Source organism: Palaemon carinicauda, chromosome 19 (assembly GCF_036898095.1).
Source record: "Palaemon carinicauda isolate YSFRI2023 chromosome 19, ASM3689809v2, whole genome shotgun sequence".
Lineage (NCBI taxonomy): Eukaryota > Metazoa > Arthropoda > Malacostraca > Decapoda > Palaemonidae > Palaemon > Palaemon carinicauda.
In genome coordinates, this window is record NC_090743.1 from 24,146,609 (window position 1) to 24,167,251 (window position 20,643).

Here is a 20,643-nt window from a genome sequence, read left to right on the forward strand (position 1 = left end):
CATTAGCTTTATGTTGATTGAATAGCTATCAAGGCTGGGAGGGCAAGAGTGATATACTACTGTAATCTAAACAAGGGGTCTCAACCTGCAGCCCTCGAGCAGCATGTATCCCTCAGAACAAGAGAATTGTGTAATCTTAATTTAAATAATAATAATAATAATAATAATAATAATAATAATAATTATAATCATCATCATCATCACCTACACCTATTGACACAAAGGGCCTCACTTAGATTTTGCCAGTATTCTCTATCTTGAGGTTTTAATTTAATATTTCTCCATTCATCATCTCCCACTTTACACTTCGTAGTCCTCAGCCATGTAGACCTGGGTCTTTAAATCTTCTAAGGCCTTAAACATTTGGTGAACTATTCTCTCTTAGGGTGTGCGAAGAGCATGACCAAATCATCTCCATCTATCCCTCACCATGATCTCATCCACATATGGCACATGAGTAATCTCCCTTATAGTTTAATTTTTAAACCTATCCAACCATTTAACTCACAATATTCTTCTGAGGGCTTTGTTCTCAGATCCACTAAGTCTAAATCTGTTGGAGATTATTTCATTGTCATACCATGACTAATTTTCATAAAGTACTATAACACTGATCCACTTTTCATGCCATTTGTGGACTATAAAAAGGAGTCTGATAGTGTGCACTGGCCAATTTTATGCGTTATTATAGAATTCCTCTTAAATATAACAAATTCATAGATAATTTGTATTTTTCCTAACGATGCAAACCTTAGCTATTTACTTAGGGGTATTACTTTCTGCAAAGCTGAAATGACGAGCCATTAAAATTTAGCGAGGGTTAACTACCCACACCACTAGTTAGTGGGAGGCAGGGGGGGTAGCTTGCTACTACTCCCACTCACACACCGGTGATTTAGCTTACTTTGCTTAGAAGTAGGACTTCAAGGGGGATAGGGATCGCGGGCAAGTTTGTATAAATAGCTAAGGTTTGTATCGTTAGGAAAAATACAAATTATCTACGAATTTGTCATTTGTTTCTTAACTGGAATACAAACCTAAGCTATTTATTTAGGGGTGACTCACCCATTAGGAAGGGTGGACGTCCCTGCCAATCAGGCTTTTGGCTTTACCCAGGGGCTCCTTATCTCAGTATCTTAGTACAGTACTAAAAAATAAGGAGTCCCTGAGCCTTGCTAAAACCTTGCTACGCAAGGTCCGCGACCTACGCAAGCTGTGTGCTGAGATATTTAGGAGTGTGACTATCTAGGTAAAGTTGTTCAGAGTCTTTTTGTACGAAAAATGTTATTTTTATAATAAAATAAATTTTTGAATATACTTACCCGGTGATTATATAAGCTGCAACTCTGTTGCTCGACAGAAAACTCTACGTTAAAAATCCGCCAGCGATCGCTATGCAGGTAGGGGGTGTACTTCAACAGCGCCATCTGTCGTGCAGGTACTCAGTACTCAATGTAAACAAAGAACTCAATTTTCTCCTCGGTCCACTGCGTCTCTATTGGGGAGGAAGGGAGGGTCCTTTAATATATAATCACCGGGTAAGTATATTCAAAAATTTATTTTATTATAAAAATAACATTTTTCAATATTTAACTTAGCCGGTGATTATATAAGCTGATTCACACCCAGGGGGGTGGGTAGAGACCAGCAATAAATGTTTACATTATTATGAGCTAAGGATTTTTTATTTCATTTTAGCAGTTATCAAAATAACAAACTTAAAATAAATAAGTACCTGGTAAGGAAGTCGACTTGAACAATTACTCTGCCTTTTTAAGTACGTCTTCCTTACGGAGCCTCGCGATCCTCTTAGGATGCTGAGCGACCCCTAGGAGCTGAAGTATCAAGGGTTGCAACCCATACAACAGGACCTCATCAAAACCTCTAATCTAGGCGCTTCTCAAGAAATGACTTTGACCACCCGCCAAATCAACCAGGATGCGAAAGGCTTCTTAGCCTTCCGGACAACCCAAAATAACAATAAAACATTTCAAGAAAAAGATTAAAAAGGTTATGGAATTAGGGAATTGTAGTGGTTGAGCCCTCACCCACTACTGCACTCGTTGCTACGAATGGTCCCAGAGTGTAGCAGTTCTCGTAAAGAGACTGGACATTCTTAAGATAAAAAGACGCGAACACTGACTTGCTTTTCCAATAGGTTGCGTCGATTATACTTCGCAGAGATCTATTTTGTTTAAAGGCCACGGAAGTTGCGACAGCTCTAACTTCGTGTGTCCTTACCTTCAGCAAAGCTTGGTCTTCCTCATTCAGATGGGAATGAGCTTCTCGTATTAACAGTCTGATAAAATAGGATAAAGCATTCTTTGACATAGGCAAAGATGGTTTCTTAACTGAACACCATAAAGCTTCAGACGGGCCTCGTAAAGGTTTAGTTCGTTTTAAATAGAACTTAAGAGCTCTTACAGGGCATAAGACTCTTTCTAGTTCATTTCCAACCATACGATAAGTTTGGAATATCGAACGATTTTGGCCAAGGTCGAGAAGGCAGCTCGTTTTTGGCTAGAAAACCAAGTTGTAGAGAACATGTAGCCGTTTCGGATGAGAATCCGATGTTCTTGCTGAAGGCATGAATCTCACTGACTCTTTTAGCTGTGGCTAAGCATACCAGGAAAAGAGTCTTTAAGGTGAGATCTTTCAGGGAGGCTGATTGTAGCGGTTCGAACCTGTCTGACATAAGGAATCTTAGTACCACGTCTAAATTCCAACCAGGTGTAACCAAACGACGCTCCTTCGTGGTCTCAAAAGACTTAAGGAGGTCCTGAAGATCTTTATTGTTGTAAAGATCTAAGCCTCTGTGACGGAAGACTGATGCCAACATGCTTCTGTAACCCTTGATAGTGGAAGCTGAAAGAGATCGTTCTTTCCTCAGATATAAGAGGAAGTCAGCTATTTGAGTTACAGAGGTACTGGTCGAGGATACGGATACTGACTTGCACCAGTTTCGGAAGATTTCCCACTTCGATTGGTAGACTCTAAGGGTGGATGTTCTCCTTGCTCTAGCAATCGCTCTGGCTGCCTCCTTCGAAAAGCCTCTAGCTCTCGAGAGTCTTTCGATAGTCTGAAGGCAGTCAGACGAAGAGCGTGGAGGCCTTGGTGTACCTTCTTTACGTGTGGCTGACGTAGAAGGTCCACCCTTAGGGGAAGTGTTCTGGGAACGTCTACTAGCCATCGAAGTACCTCGGTGAACCATTCTCTCGCGGGCCAGAGGGAAGCAACTAGCGTCAACCTTGTCCCTTCGTGAGAGGCGAACTTCTGCAGTACCTTGTTGACAATCTTGAACGGAGGGAATGCATATAGATCTAGATGTGACCAATCTAGGAGAAAGGCATCTATATGAACTGCTGCTGGGTCCGGGATTGGTGAGCAAAATATTGGGAGCCTCTTGGTCATCGAGGTTGCGAAGAGATCTATGGTTGGCTGGCCCCAGGTGGCCCAAAGTCTCTTGCATACATCCTTGTGGAGGGTCCATTCTGTTGGAATTATTTGTCCCTTCCGACTGAGACAATCTGCCATGACATTCAAGTTGCCTTGGATGAACCTCGTTACTAGTGATATGTCTAGACCTTTTGACCAGGTGAGGAGGTCCCTTGCGATCTCGTACAACGTCAGAGAGTAGGTCCCTCCTTGCTTGGAGATGTACGCCAAAGCCGTGGTGTTGTCCGAGTTCACCTCCACCACTTTGCCTTGAAGGAGAGACCTGAAGCTTTTCCAGGCCAGACGTACTGCCAGTAGCTCCTTGCAGTTGAAATGCATTGTCCTTTGACTCGAGTTCTATATTCCCGAGCATTCCCGACCGTCTAATGTCGCACCCCAGCCTACGTCCGATGCGTCCGAGAAGAGAACGTGGTTGGGAGTCTGAACAGTCAGGGGAAGACCCTCTCTTAGGTTGATATTGTCCTTTCACCAAGTCAGACAAGACTTTATCTTTTCGGAAACCGGGATCGAGACCGCTTCTAGCGTCTTGTCCTTTTTCCAGTGAAAAGCTAGATGGTATAGAAGAGGACGGAGGTGTAGTCTTCCTAGTGACACAAATTGATCCACGGATGACAGCGTCCCTACCAGACTCATCCACAGCCTGACTGAGCAGCGTTCCTTCTTCAGCATCTTCTGGATGGATAGCAGGGCTGGGGGCTGATCGTCTTGTTGTTCAGCAACGTCCTCATCAGAGGGTTCCTCATCCGAAACTGATGAGGAAACGGCAACGGAGTGGGCAACTTCTGGCTCGCTGAATCCGGTCGCACTGGTGGATGCGTGACGGAGCCGGACGCAATATCATGGAACTGCTGCACAGTCTGTGAACTGTCAACAACCATGGGTGCGCGAGGAAGCACAGCGTCAACCCGAAACTGTCTAGACCGTCTGGGTTGTGCAGTCAACACCCTACCGGGTTGCTGAGGTTGACGCACTGCGTCACAACAAGTCACCTCTGCTGGTTGTTGAACGTCCTGAACGTCAACAACCACCTCCGAGCGTCGCTTAACGTCAACGTGCGGCTGGCAACCCACACTGGGTCGCATCGGTGGAGGAACCACCTCAACTGGCAGACGCGAGTAGGTTACCTCAGCGTCAACAGGGCGCACAACCGACCGGTTGGAAGGTTGTTGGCCAGAAGGTTCTTCTCCGCATTAAGTCCTCTATCAAGGACGCAAGCTTGGACTGCATGTCTTGCAGCAAAGCCCATTTAGGGTCTACGGGAGCAGGTGTGGCAACAGACGGGGTTAGCGACTGAGGCGGAACCGTTTACCATCCCTCTGAGAAGTTGACCTGTAAACAACTTGGAGCGTCTCCTGGCTAGGCGCCAGGGAGAGTCTACCAGAATTGAGAAGTCTATCTGGGCAGAGGCATGAACTCCCAAGCCGAGAACTTCTCTCGTGTCATATCAGACTCTCGCTCTATAAACCAGGGTAAAAGAAGGGAAAGCAAAGGCTGTATCCCCCAAACTCCTCCTGGTGAAAAACCAGTCGCCTAGCCAACGTAACGCTCTCTAGGAGAGCGAGAGAGCACTAGCTTAAAAACAACGGCTTCGAAGTAGCTAGGCCTAGTGTAAGCTCTGACGTTTAGGCGAACGAGGAGCAGCAGTTACAAGATCGGGACGAAGATCCTTAAAAAAAATCATCATGATTTAATTAAAGTCCATAGGAGGCTAAGCAGCTTAAGGCTCCTCTCCATCTGACAGAGTCCTCAAGGGAATATCAGTAGGAGGGAGAACAGCAACTTCCTCATCTACAGGAACCTTGTCCGATAAAAGCTGAGTCTCTCACTGGTGCATTAGTAGCGGACCAGAACGCAACGTCATGTAACTGCTTGACAGTCTGTGAACTGTCAACAACTGAACTGTCAACCACAACAGGTGCGTGAGGACGTACAGCGTCCACTCGAGACTGCTTTGACTGCCTAGACTGAGCAGACAAAACAACTCTAGAATGCGGAGGTTGACGCACAGCGTCAAAACAAGTCAACTCCGATTGTTAGTGAACGTCTAGAACGTCAACAGGAGCATCAGCCAGTGGCCTAACGTCCAAATGCGGCTGAAAAACCACACGAGACCGCATCGAGTGTGGTTCTAAACAACCTGACTGACGTGACTAAGCTACGCCAATGTCAACAGTAAGCACAAAGGAACGTTAGGTTGGCTGAAGGCCAGGATATCGATGAGATAAACGGCTAGACTCAACGGACTAATCGGCAGAATAGTCTTCCATAAGGGAGGCAAGCATATACTGCATGTTTGCCATACAACCCCTTAAGGATCAACGGAAATGGTTGTGGTAATAGACGAGGGTAACGTCTGTGACCGCAACACTTTGCCTACAAAAAAAAAGACTTTCGGAGTCTGTGTTACGCTTTTGTTAGGCGGCGAGCAGTTATCCGATGACTGCATAGGGTCAGAGCTGTCCTAATGGCTGTAACCAGGACGCTGGACCTGTCCTGAAAGGACTGACTTTCGCTTAAGGGCTTCGAAACCTTGTGACAGGTTTCTTATGCGAAAAGCCTACGGATGGCGAGGAGAAACAACGTCTCTCTTGTCTTATGGTAGGGGAGATCTTGGTAAGAAACACCCGATACCATAGAGGGAAAACGTCTGTTCGTTGGTCAAGGCCTCTCGAACCCATAAGTCGTTTGACATTACTTCTCCCCTGGGCTTGGGAGCTTGCAAGAGGTCCCGGACTAGGTGAACGACAGGCACGAACAGACGAACCCTCGGACGCAACACTGTAACACTTTGCGCCTCGGACGCAACACTGTAACACTTTGCGCATATCACTTTATCACTTCGATTTTCTGTTTTGCACTTATTTCTACCTGAAACACGCAATTCTACCCTTCATTAAAAGGTAGTAATAGCGAAATTAGTCGTATAATGCAAGCTCATAATACCAGCAAAAAACAGAAAACATATTTTAAGATAAAAAGAAAAATCAGTGGCTGGGAAAGAGACTAAACACTAGTTCAAATAACTACGTTTTCAATCTCTCACCGCACATAGCCTGGGGACGAGAATAAAAACCTAAAAACGTTTTATCCTTCCTCCCCGTACAGAGACTAGGGACGAGAGTAACAGGAGAACAACGTTACCCGCTTGAACGGAACGTTTTCTCTCCTCTCTCTCCCTCCGTCTCTATCTCTCTCTCTCTTTCTCTCTTGATTTCGCACCTAAGAGAAGAGCCCAATTATATATCGTCAAAAAAAAAAAAAACATGTTATTTGACTAAAGGAAAAAACTAAAAGGTTTTTCAAATAAAAAGTTCCTTTAAATTAGAATTTAAAACATTTAAGCTAAGAAAGAATGAACAAAACGTCAGAATCGATTTACTCTTACTGCAAAGTGAAACCGTGATACACTCTCTCTCTATCGTAACGATAGAGCGCATGTTGAACGTCCTGAACGTCAACAACTGCGTAGCATAAAAAAACTAAACGTTAGTTCATCTTTGAAAACAGTACGAAGACTATCAAAGAAATTCTTTCATAAAATATTACATTTAAAAAGTTTTAAATCCTTTAAAAGCTAAAGACGATATAAAGGGCTCAATGTTGATTAACTTCGGCTTCCAAGTTAGGACCGCCTACTCTCAGGAAAGGTCTGTATAAACAAAGCATTAAAATTTATTTTATATGTTCATAAAAAATGGAAAGTTAATCGAAGAGGCCTAATAAAGGCGGAGAGATATATATAGAGGAAAATCTATAACGTGATAAGATAATTACTAAAAGCCTAAACACACTTCCGTCTAAGGGAAGGGTCGGCCATTTAAAAGTGAAAGAAAGTCCATACTCTCTTTGTCACCATAATTAAATCTATCCAAAACGAGTTCAAGTTTTGAGATGAAGATAAAACACCTGCATAGCGAAAGCTCAAAACTAGAATAGTGTACTTCACCAAATAGTTGTGAAAACAAATCCAGTTAGCAACAGCGAATTAGTAGGTCTTGCCGGTAGCCCGACAGAGAGAAAATTGAGTTCTTTGTTTACATTGAGTACTGAGTACCTGCACGACAGATGGCGCTGTTGAAGTACACCCCCTACCTGCATAGCGATCGCTGGCGGATTTTTAACGTAGAGTTTTCTGTCGAGCAACAGAGTTGCAGCTTATATAATCACCGGCTAAGTTAAATATTGAAAAACTGTTGTAACCAAAACTTTCCCAATACCACCTCGCCAAGGTATGGGGACGCAACAGTATTAGCTTAATACTAGGTACACAAGGGAACATGGTTTATCTACAGTGGTTTGAGGTCAGCTTATGCAGAGAACCCAGGATCCTGCTCTCCCCAAGAGAGGGGAGGATGAAGAAGACAATAGGAGCCAGTCAAATCTTTTCATTCACGCAAACTAAAACCGGGTAACAGTGCCCTCAACCTTCTGCTACTTGTCCAATAAGGAGCTTGAGGTATACAACCAGCTGTTGTGCAGCCACCACAGGACCGATAGAGATCGTATCAAGTTCCTGTGGGTCACGTCTTGCAGGAGAAAGGTTGTGAAAGTCACCTGGGGCTTTCATACCCTTGCTTGTAAAACCTGCATCACAAGAGTAATCTGCTTAGAAGGGCTGGGGGCATAGCTATGCCCCTGACATCATGAGTTGACATGTTGAATGAGGATCTGGATTCAGGGCACAATTGATGACTCTGTGAATCCAGCAGAGATGATGTTTTGGTGATCCTCCTTTTGTCTCTCCCAGTGCTGATGACAAGAGAAGGGACCCAGGTGGGCTGTTGCCGTTCTCTTAAGGTAGAGCCTCATACCTTACCCCGGGTAAAGTAACAGATGATCTGGATCGTCACTTACCGAGTGGAGACTTGAGTAGGATCTGTCACCTCTGGGGACTGGGTCAGGCGACATACTCGGGGACGAAACTGAACGCTGCCTTTCACCCTTCTCATTAATGGGCCATGTCGAAAGAGAGACCATGAAGTTCCTTGACTCGTATGGCCGCTGTCAAAGTGTGTAGGAACACTGTCTTCTAAACCAGGTGAAAATTTGTTGCCTGGTGAAATGGAATATAAGGAGGTCTCCTTAGAGACTGGAGAACTTGAACCATGTTCAAAGAGGGTCTCAATTCCAACTGGGAAAAGGCAAGTTGTAAGTCCGTATGAGTTAGGAAAGATCTAGCAATGAGAGGATATCCCTTCCTTTCAGTTTGAAGGCAAGGGTCAAGGTTGAGTGATCGTCTTTACCTGTTGAAACTGAAAAGGGGGGTCTTTTCCTCTTGCATATACTCAAAGATTCCGCTATTGCTGGAATAGAGATATCGAGTGGGGAGATACGCTTTCCAATGACACAAACCACAGAAGACGTTATACTGCCTGGCAGACTGATGCTCAGGAATTCCTCATATATCTAGACAACTTTTTCGCAATCTGATGCTGAGGAATTCCTCATATATCTAGACAACTTTTTCGCAACTTATTGCGAAAACCCTCTGTGAGAGAGGAGGTACTAGGTAGTCTCCAGGCGTACAATCATAGCAAAGCTATAGCTTGTGATAGATGTTGAAGTGTGGTTGTCTGTGACGTGGAGAGGGTTCTCATGGAGGCTCTATCAGGAGCTGCAGAAGGTTTGGAAACCGTTCTGCGTAATGCCATAGCGGAGCTATGAGAGCCCTTGAGAGGCTGACCGATGTTCTAGCCTTCTTAAGTACCCTTCTCCAGACAAAACAGGGACGAGACATAAACGTCATTGTTGTACCCACCGTTGTTGGCATGCTTCTTGCCTAAGAGCCTTGGGATCTAGTATTGGGGGAGCAACGGAAGCCTGAGGTTCAGGGGCGTTGCGAACAGATCCCTAATTGGAGAACCCCGTAAAGTCGCGACTTTGTCGGCTACAAGGTGATCCAAAGACCATTCGGTAGACCTTACCTGAGATGCTGTGTACAGATTGTCGGCGAGCACATTCCTCTAGTCTGGAATGAAGCGGGCTGATAGTGGTACTGAACAGACTTTGGCCCATCTTAGTATTTATACTGCTAGATGGGAAGAGGCTGCGAGCAAGTCCCTTCTTGCTTGTCGATGTGAGCCTCTATGTGGTGTGTGGTGTTGTCGCTCATCACATCACTGAGTGGCCCGTTAGGAACAGATGAGGCTGTTGAAGGACCGGAGAGTTGGCCTTCATCTCTTAAGAGATTTAAGTGAAGGTACTTTCGGACTCTGTCCGAGGAGCTGAGGTCGTATGGTGCAGCACTATGGTCCCTCCTCTCTTCTTTGGATGTGTCTAAGCACAGCACCAAGTCCGAGGGGTGGGGAAGGATGAGAAGGTTATACCACGCTGTAGGATTTGAGGAATGGTTACAGTATCCTGGCAAGTGGTGGCGCTAGTTGTACAGTACACCCAGCTGCTTCACTTTGCTTGGAGGTAGGACTTCAAGGGGGACAGGGTCGGCGGATAGGTTTGTATAAATAGATAAAGGTTTGTATCATTACGAAAAATACAAATTATCTACGAATTTGTCATATGTTCCATAGCGGAATAAAAACCTACGCTATTTCTAGGGGTGACTCACTCATTAGGAGGGTGGATGTCCCTGCCAATCTGGCATTTTGGCTTTAGCCAGGGTTTTCTTTTTAAGAGTAGCTTAATACCAAAAATAAGTAGACCCTAACACCTCGCTAAACCTTGTTACGCAAGGTCTGCGGGTTATGCAAGCTGTGTGTTGAAATATTAGCAGAGTGACTGTTACGGTAAAAGTTATTCCGAGTCTTTGTAAGAAATAACATTGTTAACCAAGATTTTTCCAATACCACTTCGCTAAGGTATGGGGACGTAACAGTATTGACACAATACTAGGTACACATTGGAGCATGGTTTACCTGCAGTGGTTAAGGCCAGCTTGTGCAGAGAACCCAGGATACTGCTTTACATCCCCATAAGTTTTCACAAATATCGGGTTTTATTAATTCCATGATTTTGGTAAATTCTGGTATTCAAAGAAAGTTTATAATAACATGTTTAACTTATGCTGAGTGTAATTTATCCCAATTTGCGTTAAAATATGTGAAAAATTACAAAATTACAAAGCGTGCATCCGAAAACAAGCTGCTGTCGTTGACTTCGGCGGATTGTGTTATTAAATTTAGACTTACCAAGATGATTATTTATAATATATTTATTCTTTCACATTGTTTATTGACAAAAGATATATCTGATGGAGAAATATAGGTTAATAAATAAGTTTCGATTCACATTACTTGGTAATTATTCGAGAACAATGAAGGTGTTCGGACAAAAATACTTCCGACCAATCAGGTATCAGGAACCTTTCCGAGCTAAAAGGGCACCCCTGTGAGTGGGTGCAAATATGCACCGCTATAAAAAATAGACTATAGTACCTTATTGTTTGTTGATGTGAGCCACTACTGTGGTGTTGTCGCTCATCACCACCACTGAGTGGCCTTCCAGGAAATGATGGGACTTGAATTGCCAGTAAGATGGCTTTCATCTCTAAGAGATTATGTAAAGGTACTTTTCGGACTCTGGCCAGAGGCCTGAGGTCGTGTGGTGCAGCACATTGGTCCCCCCACCCTTCTGGGGAAAGGACGAGAAGATCTACAACCCTCCGCAGATTCTCATCTGCCACCCATCACTCGAGGTCCGTCCGTACCTCTGGTCCCATGGGGATCAGAATGTCCGGGGAATCGAAGGCCAAATTATAATTGGCTTAAAATCGCCAATGGAGAGATCAAATCCTGAGGCGGCCGTTGGGAACTAGACGGGCCAGGGATGAAAGGTGTCTGAAGAGACATAGCCACTTCTGGGCTGGGAGTTCTTCTCATCTTGAGGAAAGGTCTTGTAACCTTTCTCAGCCTCGTTATCCTGTCGTTTCATGGAAAGGTTTTGTGGATATTGGTGTCTAAAATCATTCCTAGGTACAGTATATCAGTCTCTGAGTGGGAGGCAGGGAAGACTTCTTGAGGTTTACCATAGAGTCTGCTAGGATCAGCCAGTCTTCCAGATAACAGAGGAAACTGATGCCGATCCTAAGAGCCCAGTATGATACTGAGGTGAACACTCTGGTGAAGACTTGGGGTGCTGTGGAAAGACCAAAGTACAGTACCCTGAACTGGTATTTCCTGTTGTCTAAACTGAATCTCAGATACTTCCTTGAAGATGGAAGGTTTGGGATCTGAAAGTATGCATCCAGCATGCACGTGGAGACCTGTGGTCTTACCGCTTGTCTAACCTTCTCCAACTTGGTGTGAACTTTGGCCAAAAGGGCCAGCTCCTTTGGGGATCCCTTCAAAAGGAGCTCGTTGACGCTGGGGTCTTGACCCGTGGAGGGAGAGATGAGTGAACAGGACGCAATACCCTGCGTAAGGACTCTTCCCTGGGAGATAACTCAGCCTTAACTAATGAAGAAGTAAAAGAACAGCGTTGTTCTGGCGAACGTTGACGATGGTTAAGGGCTGGTTATTGTGGCCGCAGTGCAGTTGATGAGTACTCGCGAGTAGCCACCTGTCGACAAGCTGCTTATGGGGACTGCTGATAGTTTAGTGGATCGGTGTGATGGCAACCGGCGAGCAGCGAGGAGGGTGTCTATTTGCCTTCCGATCTTCTTGGGAACGAAAGCAAAGGGTGACTAGTGAGTGGCTGAAGGCTGGTGATGGGCTGCTGAGTGGCAAACTGCCGGTAAACGATGGTGACTGACGAGCAGACGAAGGCTGTCTGGTCAGTCGGTGACCGGTGCTCTACCGCTAATCGGTGGGTTGACTCGACAATCAGCGAGTTGGCGATCGAAGAGTCGAAGATAAATGGTGAGCCGCCAGATAAGTTCGAGAACGGGTAACCATTGTTGAATAGCGAACGGACATGTGCCGATGGGTCATTGAAGGATGAGCGGCGACTGGGTGGTTGGAACTAGCTGGAGTCACGAACCGGAATTCGTTGACAAGCAAGTGGCGAGGAGAGTTGGTCTGACGAGGACCATAAGGCTGACAAACAAAAAGACCAAGGTGAGTCTGAAGTCACAAGCGAAAGGTGATCTGAGAGATGCCTATTGGCGATCGGAGATTGGTGAGCTGGAGATCGACGATTGGCGAAAGCACGAGCAGACAATCGGTGATTCGCAGGGTGATCATCGATAGGCGATTGTTGAGCTTACAACCATTGAGCTGGCGCGGAGCCCCACAAAATAGGCGAGCTGACAGATGATCGGAGAAGCTGAGGAGCAGCAGTATGGTTAAACGATCGACTAGGTGGTGATGGGCGAGCAACAGATTGCATTCAATGCTCAGAGTGCTGGCGATCAACAAACGGATAGTTAGAGTAAGGTTTGACGATCGGAATGTTCAGCTAACGATCGGCGAGCTAGCGATCGGCGAGCTAGCAATAGCCGATTATCGGGGATCGGCGAGCTAGCTATCAGCAAGTTGACAACTGGCTATCGGCGAGCTAGCAATAGCCGATTATCGGGGATCGGCGAGCTAGCTATCAGCAAGCTGACTACTGGCTATCGGTGAGCTAGGGATCAGCTATCGGCGAGACTGGATTGGTAACAAAAAATTAGCTGACCTAGAATTGCTGATGACGCTGTCCTTCTTGGCAGAACACCACAGGACTTGCAAATCTTGCTTACCAGAATGCGCTGATTGGAGAAAGACGAGCTGGCGATCAGCGAGCTAGCAATCAGTAGGCTGACAATTGGCTATCGGTGAGGGACGAGTTAACAATCGTCGATCGGCACCCTAGAGATCGGTGTGCAGTGAGCTAGCGATTGGGAAGCTGGCAACTGGCGAGCTAATGATTGGTGATAGGTGAGCTAGCGATCGGCGAGACTGGAGGTCAACAAACGGAGAAAGACAAGCTAGCATTCAGTGACCGGCGAGCTAGTGATTAGCAAGCTGGCGATTAGCCATCTGTGAAAGACGAGCTAGCAATCAGCGATCGGCGATCGGCAGTCGGCGAGCTAGCAATCGGCAATCAGTGAGCTAGCGATCAGCGAGCCGGCAATCGATGATTAGCGAGCAAACAATTGGTGATTGTTGCGCAAGCAATCGGCGATCGACGAGATTAGAGCTAGCAGAAAGACAAGCTGCAGTAGGTCGAACCGTCAAACGATGATCTGAAGACAGGATGTGCCCTTTGGAAGGGCAAACATCCTCAGGAGAGGCTCACGAACGAGACCTCAACGGTGCGTCATGAACCGGGATTCAATGACGAGCAGGCGATCGGTGATCGGCAAGCTGGCAATCGGTAATTGACGAGCTAGCGATCAGCAGCAGATTGGCGAACTGATGATCAGCCAGTTAACGATTGCTATCGGCACACTGGTGATCAGCGATCGGCGAGACTGGAAAAATGGAAAAAGACTAGCTGCAATAGGTCGGAACAGCTGGTCGGCGAACAACCAAACGATGATCTGGAGATGGGATGTGCCCTTTGGAAGGGCAAAAATCGCCAGGAGAGGCTCGCGAACGAGACTTCGATGGTGAGTCATGAACTGAGATTTGTTGACAAGCGGTCGAGTCCGAAGAACCAGGCAAAGGTCGGGAACCAGTAGAATCAGGACAAGAAGAATCCTCCGAAGAGGAGAGCTGCAATGACGAGACTAAAGAGCCAAAGAGGCGTCTTTTCGCCAAAGGCGAAGGAACACCTCTAAGGGAAGAACGGTGGGGTCAAAGACCACAGTAACAATACCGCGGTGATGAACCCCCAAAGGGGCAGTTGGATCAGCGGCAGTTGGATCAGTAGCAGCAGGCCTCCGAAGAGGAGTCTCTATGAGTGGCCTCTCTCTTGGGAATAACAGGTGAACACTCGAAGGAGAGACTTGCCTCGGACTTATCTCTGCCCTGACGAAAGAGTCGACTCGGCAAGTGGGGGAGTGTAGTCTTAGGAGAAGAAACAGCAACAACAATCGGCGTCGATGTGATGTAATGAAGTTGAAGGGAAGTTCTCCCTCAGAGGGGGAGGAAAACCCAACACCAGGGGAGCATAACTCTCCCTCGGAAGGGAATGTAGTCCAACCCCTGGAGGCAGACCTCCAGGCAGTGCTCTTTCCTTCCCATCATCAAGCCTTGTTGAAGTTGAAGATCTTCTCGAAGACAGTGTGCTGATCAGAAGCTGCCACAGGCGCAGAGGGACAGAAAAGTGATGGCGCAGTGACAGCAGATTCCCCAGGCACGAACGGCTCTGCTCTTCTACGTCGGCTATCTTAGTCGAACGAAGAAGAACGGCATTGCTAACTGAGGAAAATAAAACAAATTATGTAACAGAAACTCCCTAGTCCGCGGACAGGAAAGGTGTCCACCGAGAAAACAGATACAAAATAAGGAATGCGCACTCCCTTCCCCGGCCAACGTCGACAGGAGAAAGAGAGCAGCAGCATAAAAAGTATAACAAAACAAGAATTACAGTTAATTAATTCAGCTAAGAGTATCTACTACTCGGGAAAACCACTCAACCCTCCCGGGGGAAGGGGGTCCGCGCAGAGATGAAGCTGAAAAGTTGAATTACAAACAATTAAAATTTCACTTAGTTAATGAAGAAACCATTCGGTAGTGCAACCTAACCTGCAAACGGGAAAGGTGCTCCCCCCACAGAGTATACTGTTGGCTGCCCATGAAAAGTGAGCGGCGATGACCGTGAGAAAGAGCAAGATCAAAGTCAAGCTCAAAGAAGGCTGCACTCCCTTCCTCCAGCATAGATTCCATGTAGAGAGGATGGGGACAACTACAGCTGAACGGAAGAGTATCCCAACGATGATGATTCCCCTGCGGGGGTGGCTGAGTCGCACGGAAGGCTATCCGCCTATGGTATGACCAAAGTCCAAGGGGGAAAGGTTGGCAGGGAAGGTTCTCCACCCTTGAGAACCTGCCATACTGCAAAAACACACAAACAGCAACATACACTGTAAAGAAAGCTACAACATACATATAAAAACATTAAGAATGTTTCCATATATATATATATATATATATATATATATATATATATATATATATATATATATATATATATATATATATATATATATATATATATATATATATAGAAGAGAAAAACAAGTTAAAAAGACAAAAATTAATGGCAGTCCAAAATAGGAGAGGAGGAAAAGCGGCAACAACCGCTCACCCTCAGAGCCAAAAGTAAAGTGAAGCACAGTCACGTGTGCGAGTGAAGGGGGTAACTAGCTACGCCCCTAATCTCCGCTAACTAGCAGGGTGGGTAGTTAACCCTCGCTGAATTTTAATGGCTCGTCCTATACCCCTATAAATAGTGCAGGTTTATATTCCAGTTATGGAACAACTCAACTTTAAAGAGGGTAATTGTTTGTAAATGATATTGGAACAATTCTAATTTACTGTAATGTATATGATTTACACAAATATAGGTTACTAAAAAATAAAATTATGATTGCTCTAATATTTTGACATACAGTACTGTACTCAATAACTGTAATGCACATTACAAAATAGATTACAATAATAAGCTTAATAACCAAAGTGACATTATGCAATCATGTCAGCAATAAAAAGGTCTTTACCCCGAGTAAAACCGATGAAAATGTAAAGGTTGACAGGCTAGTGAATGGATATTACATCCACCACGCACTCTCCTCCCACTAAGCAATTAAATTGTTCCCTGGCTTCTATAACCCAAACAGCTTGTACCAAGTTTACTTCCCTATAAAAGACGAAGGCTTGTAAGTACTCTTGAACAAAGAAATTCTATCTATTTTCATTGTTAATCCCATACCAGACTTCAGGCAAATCTATTCAAAGGCCAACTCAAACATGGGTGCTATACTTACTTCCTTGCCATATCTTTGGCATTATAACCCTTGGAATCTATCAGTGATTGGGCAACACTCCTAGCCATAGCAGTATCATCCGTATACGATTTGTAAGGTACTGGAATTATAAAGGCGACAAATTTCTTACTGGTAATATTATATTACATGACTAAAATATTGTAGTAATAAAGTACTGAATTTCCTCTCATGCTAAACCAAATAAAAAGTTCCAGTTACATTAAATATAATACATGTACAATAAATTCATTACTGCATAGGAAATTCATAAATATGCTCGTCATACCTTTTAAATCAGGATCTAATAACCTCTTAAAATAGGAATTCAAAACTGAACGAGAAATGTTTATATCTCCTTCAAAGGGTGCTCCAAAGCAATCCCCCATCAGTGCACCAACCATACATCCACGAAATTTACTAGCTACTGCTTCCATAACAGCCATTAAGGTAAATCACCTGAAAAAAAAAAAAGTCTACATGAATATCTTTTGACCTGCGACAACGAAAATTCTAAATTCCCTCTTTTACACTTTAGTAAAAAAAAATTTAATCTATTACTTGTGTACAAAACTAATTTGATAAAAAAAAAATTATACTAAAAAATTATGATAAAGGATTGTGTGATACTTTGTACGTGTAGAATAAAAAACCCGAATGCTTTGATATTTCATATTTGAACTACTAAGTAAACAAAGATCTTAATGAGTCAGTCCAAATACCTTCCTTTAGTAAAAAAATAGAATTTTAATAAAATTAAATTCAATGAACCTCCCATGTTTACAGTAAATGCTCCTCCTCTGAAACCTTGGTTTTATCGACATTTGACCCTAAAATTAAAAAGTCCTGCATTCTTTCCTTATTATTAAAATTAACAGATATCGCAATAACGTATATATATATATATATATATATATATATATATATATATATATATATATATATATATATATATATATATATATATATATATATATATATATATATATCTTTATATATATATATAATATATATATATATATATATATATATATATATATATATATATATATATATATATATATATGTAAACAACCCTTAAATCTTAAGGGTTTCCAAAAATAGTGGATTGCTACACTTTACAATCGGAACACATATGTGAATATACGAATAACACTAGAATCCCAACATCGAAAGAAAATAAACAACGATATCAAGAATTGTTGGGACTGCATCGTATTTTCATGAGAACTACGCAGCGAAAATTAACAATACACTAGTTCTATTTAATCTTTGAAAATAGTATCGATGATTTAAAGAACGAATACTAAAAACACAAAAATTTCTTAAAAATTAATATAATCTTTTTATATTAAAAGTTAAATACTGATTGTAAGTTAGATTTCCTTTTCATTCTTTACAAAAAAAAAGCAAAGAAAAGAATTATGCAATATATTACGTAGTACTATGTTGCTTACGTCACACGATTGTGACGTCATAGAGATGGTAGAACGATCTCCGCCATCATGTTTAAAGAGTAGGTTCGTAAGTTTTACAGTAGGGGGAAAAAACTCCCATTCCTACCTCTGTTAAGATACAAACGTAGTTAAAGCATTAACACTCAGTAAAAATAAAATTCAACCAGCAAAGGCTAAAAATAAATTGTACATCACCAAGATAACTGTAATATACAGGTTATAGCGAGTGAAAAATCCAACATCTTGCCGCTGGCGCGGCAGGGAATATATGAGGGTTCCTGGAATGGTTCCTAGGTACCTCGCTAGGGCGCAGGGGTGGTACACCTGGCTATCCAATTGGCGATTGGCGCGAGATTCGAATTTTCTGCCGTGACGTCAGGGACGTAAGCTATATATGTAACTACCGGGTAAGTCTTATGTTTAAAAATGAATAATCGATAATAGATTGGGCTAGCCAAATTAGACTACATCGGAAATAAAAAATATCTGATTAATCGATGAGTTTCCTTATATAAACCCGTGAGAGAAAATATAGTCTAGGTAGGCTAGTTTCATGGGAAGCAATCCAACTAACATAACTAGGAAAGGAGATACAGTTTTTATTATAGTTACACATGGAAAAAGCTTTTCTACTTACAAACAGGTGATTCCTATAGAAAATAGACATGTATTTTCACTGAAAATAAAACTTAATTATCTAAGAAATAATAGGTAATATTTCGGTAGAGTCCCACCCAGCCATTACCGCTTGCCAGTACATAGGAGCTAGATGTTTTTCTTTTTTCGCAAGTAAATCAAATGCATGGCGCAGCAAAACCCATTTAGGACTCTATCGAAATATTACCAAAATCTAATGGCTTTCCTTGGTCAATGCGCTCATGAAAAAAGAATGATATCAAGCTCCTATATACTAGCAAGCGGTAATGGCTGGGTGGGACTTTACCAAAATTTTACCAAATAATAAACAATGGGGTTAACATGCACAGATCAGCATGTACTGCTTGCCAGTATATAGGAGCTTGCTTTTTTCTTTTTTCACGAGCGAAGCAAGCACACGACTGAGCAAAAACTATTAGATTTCTAAAAAAAAAGAAAAAAATATCCTCGTTCTTAAACGGTATAACAAATTTTCAGTTTATTTGCTGTTGAAATGAAGGTCAAATTCAGTGAAAGAACATTATTTTCTACAGGAAATAAACTTTTCTTGGAGCCTTTGTATACCAGCGGCCAGTTCCTCATGCATTGATTAAAAATGGACCTAAACTTTCCCCCCCCTAACCTAACCTACATGCCGTGTCCTCACCTACATAAGTAACGGGGGGCTAACACTTCTGTATTCTAAGTTAGCCATAATAATACATACAGGTGGCCGCTATCCTACATACAGCCCGTTTTCTTTACTGTTCTAAATGTTGATCCGCCTGTAACTATAGCCTAATTTTACAAAAAACCTGAGGTTTCAAAGTAGTTATTCCAAACGTTTTTTTAAAAGTATGTGAACGCGTAAGCTTAATATTTATCCAGAAATTTGGCCCGCCTCAATTTTCTGTTCATAATTCGGTCAGGTCTAGCCTACCATTTACACTTAGCCTGAAGATTGCGTTAGACACAAAGCTATCTTTCAAGCAAAAGTTTTCTTAACTTTGCCCTAGGATCCTAAACAAAAACACCGGCACTGTTTGGCTTGGACAACGGAAGACGACAAATGCAAAAGCTTTAGACCTTAGTATCATTTAACTCTACATAAATGATCCCAACTATTAATATAGTAAATTACGACTGTAATAACATAAGATGAGAACACGTACTACGACAAGTAACGAGATGGTTTTAACGTTTCAGGTTCCTCGTTGCTCTCTCAACAACAAGGTCACGATGATTGCGGGCACACTACTAGAAGTGTAGTGTGCACAAAGGGTTGCCATCTGCAGCATATTCATCATCATCATCATCATTATTATTATTATTATTATTATTATTATTAATATTATTATTAGGCTCCAACAGGGAAAATAGCTCAGTGAGGAAATGAAAAAAGGAAAATACAATATTTTAAGAAGAATATCAAAATAAATATCTCCTATATAAACTATAAAAACTTTTAACAAAACAAGAGAAATAAGATATAAGATATAACAGTGTGCCCGAGTGTACCCTCAAGCAAGAGAAATATAACCCGAGACAGTGGAAGTCCATGGTACAGAGGTTATGGCACTACCCAAGATTAGAGAACAATGGTTTGATTTTGGAGTGTCCTTCTCCTAGAAGAGCTGCTTACCATAGCTACAGAGTCTCTTCTACCCTTACAGAGAGGAAAGTGGCCACTGTACAATTACAGTGCTGTAAGAATTGTTTGGTAATCTCAGTGTTGTCAGGTGTGTGAGGACAGAGGAGAATATGTAAAGAATAGACCAGACTATTCAGTGTGTGTGAATGTATAGGCAAAGGTAAAATGAACCGTAACCAGAGAGAAGGATCTAATGTAGTACTATCTGCCCAGTCAAAGGATCCCCTAACTATCTAGTGGTAGTACCTAAACGGGTGGCTGGTGCCCTGGCCAACCTACTACCTACTACCTGTCATTGATTACTTCCTACACAGACAGCACAGCTTGCATACTTTTACTTCCAACTTCCAGGACCTGTCAGATATATAGGGCAACATCTTTAGAGGGTGTTTCTAAATTCCCCAATTCTAATTCATGACAGCTAAACAAATCTTGTTGTATCATCTGCCTCACTATACAACACACAAAACCTATACTTTTCATTACTGTTTATATATATATATATATATATATATATATATATATATATATATATATATATATATATATATATATATATATATATATATATATATATATATATAATATATTTATTTAATTCTATCATATTCAACCTTGTTTTTATGATGATTATTGCT

At 42.7% G+C, this 20,643-nt stretch overlaps 1 protein-coding gene across 3 annotated transcripts in view; it reads right to left on the reverse strand.

The window, feature by feature from the left end:
* The window catches only part of LOC137658523 (ADP-ribosylhydrolase ARH3-like), a 97,802-nt gene extending 78,206 nt beyond the window's left edge, over window positions 1-19,596 (reverse strand). For 2 of the 3 annotated variants that reach the window (XR_011047355.1, XM_068393315.1), the window contains exons 1-3: window positions 19,496-19,596; window positions 16,551-16,720; window positions 16,265-16,364 (exon numbers count right to left, since the gene is read on the reverse strand). Coding sequence is in view for 2 of the 3 variants with exons in the window: in XM_068393315.1 (XP_068249416.1) it covers window positions 16,265-16,364; window positions 16,551-16,707 (257 nt within the window). In the remaining variant the exon portion in view is untranslated. The remainder of the gene's footprint in view (window positions 1-16,264; window positions 16,365-16,550; window positions 16,721-19,495) is intronic. The other variant, XM_068393314.1, reaches the window with a different exon arrangement.
* Between the last annotated feature and the right edge of the window lie 1,047 nt (window positions 19,597-20,643).